The sequence below is a fragment of the Elephantulus edwardii genome, unplaced genomic scaffold, assembly GCF_000299155.1.
Source record: "Elephantulus edwardii isolate Elephantulus edwardi_28Jun2011 unplaced genomic scaffold, EleEdw1.0 scaffold00044, whole genome shotgun sequence".
In the NCBI taxonomy this organism is placed as follows: Eukaryota; Metazoa; Chordata; class Mammalia; order Macroscelidea; family Macroscelididae; genus Elephantulus; species Elephantulus edwardii.
Window position 1 is genome coordinate 11008016 of NW_006399794.1, and position 5805 is coordinate 11013820.

A 5805-nucleotide genomic window follows, 5' to 3' on the forward strand; every position below is an offset into this window, starting at 1 on the left:
TTTTTTTTTCTAAAAGAAATTTTAAATCCTGTATCCAAGAAGATCTTAAGCACAGATATGAAGGCATTTAATTTGTAACTGCACCTATTATATGAATTAAAAATGACAGAGAAGAACTGAATTAAATTAATGAAATAGGAAAAATAAACAAAAAACCAATCTTCTGATTTATAGATACATATATTTGGCCTATGGTCAGTGAAGTGAATTACTCAAGTATTAATGGAGGCTTAAGGAAAGAGACATTTTCAAACAGAATATCATAGTGCACATCAGGAATTCCTTCATACAGAACTATGGAAGAGTCAATCTGTCATTCTGCATTTTGCTCATGGAAGATTTACCTCGCCATGTCGTAACTGATCAAACAACCTCTCCACTTTTAATATGGCAGACAATATTACACATCACTTTATCACATCTTTCTTCCTTATTGGCATTCCTGGTTTGCAAGATTTTCACTGCTGGATTGGCATTCCTGTCTGCCTCCTGTATGCCCTCACCCTTCTTGGAAACAGTATAATCATTGTTACCATCAAACTAGATCCAAGCCTCCACCAACCTATGTATTTCTTCCTTTGCATGCTAGCGATGAATGACATGGCCCTTGCATCTTCTACAGCTCCCAAGATGCTTGGTATTTTCTGGTTTGATGCTCACTGGTTTGAATTTAATATTTGCCTTGCACAAATGTATTTCATCCATACATTCTGCATATTTGAGTCAGCTCTACTAGTTTCCATGGCCTTTGACCGCTATGTAGCAATTTGCATCCCATTACGTTATGCAACTATTCTCACAACACCAATGGTAATCAGGATAGGGCTAGCTGGAATGGTCCGAGCTATCCTTATGGTTCTTCCATGTCCTCTTCTAATTAAGAGACTACCATATTATACTAAATATATCATCAATCATGCATATTGTGAACATATGGCTATAGTGAAGTTAGCCAGTGCCAATACTCTCATTAATAGAGCTTATGGTATCTCTGTGGCACTTTCAGTGATGACACTGGACCTAGGACTTATAGCCACATCCTATATCAAAATCTTGCAGGCAGTCTTTCGTCTCTCTTCCAAGAATGCTCGCTCTAAAGCGCTGGGCACCTGTGCTGCTCATATCTGCACTATACTTGTTTCTTACACACCTGCACTGTTTAGTTTCCTAACTCATCGCATTGGGAAGAAAGTACCCCCAAGTGTCCATATAATTTTTGCAAGTGTGTACCTTTTGGTGCCCCCCGCAGTCAATCCCCTGGTCTATGGTGTCAAGACCAAGCAGATTCGTGACCGTGTGCTTGGTCTCTTCTTCCCAAATAGAAAGATTTTGGAAAATTAAAAATATTACACAAATATTTCATTAGTAGCCTACATTGATAAAGTTGTTTCATGATTCACAATAATATTCATAGCCTTGCCCATTTAATTTTAATTTTGCAATTAAATGATATCTTATGTAAATGACATATGGTGTTATCTATTTTCTTCTACCACTTCTCATTTTTACACTTTTATTTGCTTTAGAAATAAAATAATACTTCAATGAACACAAGCAATCATTGTTATTTATTATTTATAGAAGAATTTAAGTTTCTGTATAATTGCTGTCTTATTATATGCATAAAGATTGTGATAATGCAAAAACTTACAGTACATTGAACAATGCAACTTACACAGTTTTTTCCTATTCAAATGACTTGCAGTGCAGTTTCAAATTCTTGAGTAAAAAAATTGGTTTCCTCCCATAGTTATTAAAATATTAAATATTTTTATTATTAAAATAATTGTAATAACTTAACATTCAAATAATAACTATGAATGGCCTTTAATTTATTGTCACTGATTTAAGCCCTTTGGTACCAAATTATATCTTACTTTGAATTTTTTGGTTGTTATCATGTATTTTCAGCAATAAAAGGCATGCTGACCTAAATTAGAAATGTTAAAGAAATATGAATTTTGATTCAGTTAAGTAGGGCATAGTGTTGCCATTGTTATGTGCTGTCCAGGCTGAACTGACTCATAGCTGACCCTCCAGCAGGTTTTCAGAGCCTGTACATCACACAAGGAGAGATTATTCATATGTCTCCCACAGAGCAGCTGGTGGGTTTGAACTGCCTGCCTTTGAGGTGGTAGCTCAACTCTTTACTGTAGGTGCCATAAAGTATGACTCATAATGACCCTATGAACAATAGATCTGAACCTGTCTTATCCCATGTCATCCTCACAGTCTCTGACATACTTGAGCCCATGAGTCAACTGTTCTGGTTGAGGGTCTTCCTCTCTTTCACTGACCTTCCACTTTTCTAAGCTTAATGTCCCTCTCCAAGAAATCATCTCTCCAAGCAACATGACCAAAGTATGTGAGATGAAACTTTGTCATCTTTGGCTCCAAGGAGCATTCTAGATGCACTCTTTCTAATAAATATTTGTTCTTTTGGAAGTCCATGATACATTCAGTAATCTCCAAAACCACAGCTGAAAGCCATAATTCTTTTCCTCTTCACCCTTAATAATTGTTCAGCTCTCAGATGCATAGCAAGTGATTGAAAAGACCAATAGGCCACCATGTGTTTTTCAGTTAGATCTAGTGGTAACAGAGTAATCTGTTTGGGTTTTGTGTTGTTTTGTTTGTTTGTTTGTTTGTTTTCAGGTTCACACGTTATACAGCCTTTAGAAGTGATAACACATATTACAAATAGGACTATAGCTTCCCAAGGGAATTGAAAGGCTAAAAATAATGCTAGGCACTATTAGGTTAGGATCTAGGGAGCTCTAATGGCCTAGTGGCAAGGAGCTGCACTGCAATCCCAAAGACACACAGTTTGAATCAATTAGAAGTTCCACAGGAAAAAGTTGGGCAATCCCCTCCTCTGTGATTAACTGCTTCTGGAGGATCATGTATGGTCAATTCCAATTCAATGGTAGACATCAACAACAACTACTGAGTTAGCTCAGACACATAAGTTTGTGCAATAAAATAAATCTTGTCCAGTACTGTACCAGTTTTATAACCTCTGCTGTGCTTAATCCTATTGTTGAAATCACTGTGCCAATCTATCACATTGAGTATTTTTCTCTCTTACTGACCCTCTACTTTTTTATCATTTATTTTTTCTTCTTTTTTATTATGCAGATGTTTTTTTACCTCCACTTTCCTTCATTGACATTATATTTTATTCACATACATTGTATTTTATAAAATTAGTCACCACCATTATCCTGTCTTTTCAGGTTCCCATCAGATATTTCTGCATTTCTTTTACTCCCTTCCTCTACTCACCAAATTGTGCAAACCAATGACTTCCCCCCAATCCATCCTTACCCCTCTGCTCCCATTCCTTCCTCCCTTGGATCCTCATACACATTTTACTAGTTACCCCTCTATTTTTACAATAATGATCTTATGAAGTATTTGTCCTTATGAGTCTGAGCTGGTTCACTTAACATAATGCTTTCCAGTATCTCCCAAATTATGTAGGTTTGTTGTCTTCTTTTAAAATGTTGCTCCTGACTGCTGCATAGTATTTCATTGTGGGAATGTACAATTCCTCAATCTATTCTGTTGTGGTTGGACGTTTGCGCTGTTTCCGTGTTCTTGTGATAGTGAATAATGCTGCTATGAACATTGGTGTACAAATCTCTGTTTGTGTCTCAGTTCTAATTTCCTTGTGGTGACCCTCTTCTTTTACAAGCATTTTCTTACTCCAGCGACTGATCTCTCCAGATAATGTAGCTAAAATAAATGAGACAAAGTTCCACCATCCTTGATTCTAAGGAGAATTCTGGCTGTGCAGATCTTTAGGACAAGTTTGTTCTTCTTGGCAATCCTTTATAGATTTAGTAGTCTCTGATAACACCACAAGTCAAAGGCTTCAACTACTCTTCAATCCTGCTTATCCGTTGCCCAAATGTGACATGCATATGAAGCATTTGAATGTCCTCTTAGCTTAGGCCATGTGAACCTTAGTCTTTAAAGTGACATTCTTGCTTTTTAGAATTTTAAAGACATCATTTGTTTTCTTGACTCTAGCTATGATGGGTGTTAATTGTGAATCCAAATAAATTTAACCTCTAACTTTGCTCCATTTATCATGGTATTTCTTACTGGCCCATTTGTGAGGACTTTTGCCTTCTTTATGTTGAGAAGTAATACATTCTAAAAGCTATGACCTTTATCTTTTTCAGTAATGACGTCAAATCCTCTTCTATTCCAGCAAACAAGGTTATAGTATCTGCATATCATAGATTGTTGATGAATATTCCTCCAATCTTGATGTCACATTGTTCTTATATAGTTAAACTTCTTGAGTTATTTGCTTGTTATACAGATTGAATAAATACAGTGAAAACCTTGCTAAATGTTTGTTCTGATTATGAACTGCACACTATCCCCTTGTTGTATTCACAATTGCTTCTTGGTTCATGTGCAAGTTCTACACAGGTATAATTAAGTGTTCTCTGTTTCCTATTTTTCATAATACTATTCATATTTAGTTTCTTAGCAAAACTCCTCCTCAGTCTTGTGTATTTGTCTTACAGTGCGATTGGTACAGGACAGAGGAGAGTTTAGGGCTGTTGTACATAGGGTCGCTATGAGTCTCAAGCGACTTGACGGCACATAACAACAACAACAGCATCTCTTTAAGTTTCCATCCTTTTAAAAATTTCTTAATAATGACATTTATAAAAATTATATATGCATACATTTAATAATTTTTATTTATCCCATATTATACTGTAAGCAAAGAGGTTTTTTAATCATAATTGTCTGTGTCTCAGACGTGTTTAGCACATAGTCTAAACTCCTGAAGGTTTCATTCAGTAATTGTTTAAGATTATTCTTATTTTTTAATTATTTTTCATTCATGTACACTGGGGTTTTTTTCTACTTCTTTCCTCTATTACCTCCTCCATCTTTCAATCCCCTTTTGTTCCCTCTCCTTCTCTCTTTGTATATCCATGCACATATCGCTGCTTATTCATTTGTTTTTACAATAACAACCTTATATGGTATTTGTTCTTATGTGTCTGAGTTAATTTAATTTAGTCAGCATAATGCTCTCTAGCCTCTCCCATGTTACCCTTCAGTATTTTTTAGTGATTATTAATCAATATTATATAAACAGTATGTCAGTGTCATGTTCAAAATAGATTTCATTGTCTCCTTGCATAAGAACAGCTTTTCTTTCTTAGCTTTCTGTCTTAATGAATGACAGGCAACAAGATTCAGTATTTCACAGACCAAAAAGTCTGAAGATCAACTACAAACCCTTCTTTCTGTTCACTGGGGTTTATACTCTTAGAAACATGAAAGAGAGTCAGTATGGGTTAGATCAGACCTGATGGTTGTATGCTTGGTATTTTGAGTTCAGCAGCCTACAGTTAATCATTTATTGTGGGATGTTTATACAGGCTAATTAGCATTTAAATCTTTTCTCATACTTACATCTGTATTTTAGTTAAAGCCAATATACATTCTCAGTATTTTCTTTTTCTCCCTCACTCAAAAGACTAAATTGCTATCCAGCGGGAGCTGACTTAAAGCTGCCCTTCCAGTAGGTTTTCAGAGACTGTACATAATCACACAGGAATAAATTGTCCATCTTTCTTCCATGGTGGGTTAAAACCGTCCTGATTTGGGTTGGCAACACCCTTTCTGAAGACATCATGAAAAATTGAACATGCAACAATAAATTCTAATAATATAATATTTAGTGAAAAAAGGGTTAAATGTAAAAGATACATGCAGCTATTAAACTACACACAGAGCAAATAAATAAAAGAAACATGAAAATTCGGT

At 35.4% G+C, this 5805-nt stretch overlaps 1 protein-coding gene across 1 annotated transcript; it reads left to right on the top strand.

The window, feature by feature from the left end:
• Nucleotides 1–387: 387 nt before the first annotated feature.
• Nucleotides 388–1341, top strand: LOC102844730 (putative olfactory receptor 52P1-like). The gene has a single exon (XM_006885669.1). The coding sequence runs from the start codon at nt 388–390 to the stop codon at nt 1339–1341; it is 954 nt and encodes a 317-aa protein (XP_006885731.1).
• The last annotated feature ends 4464 nt before the right edge of the window (nt 1342–5805 follow it).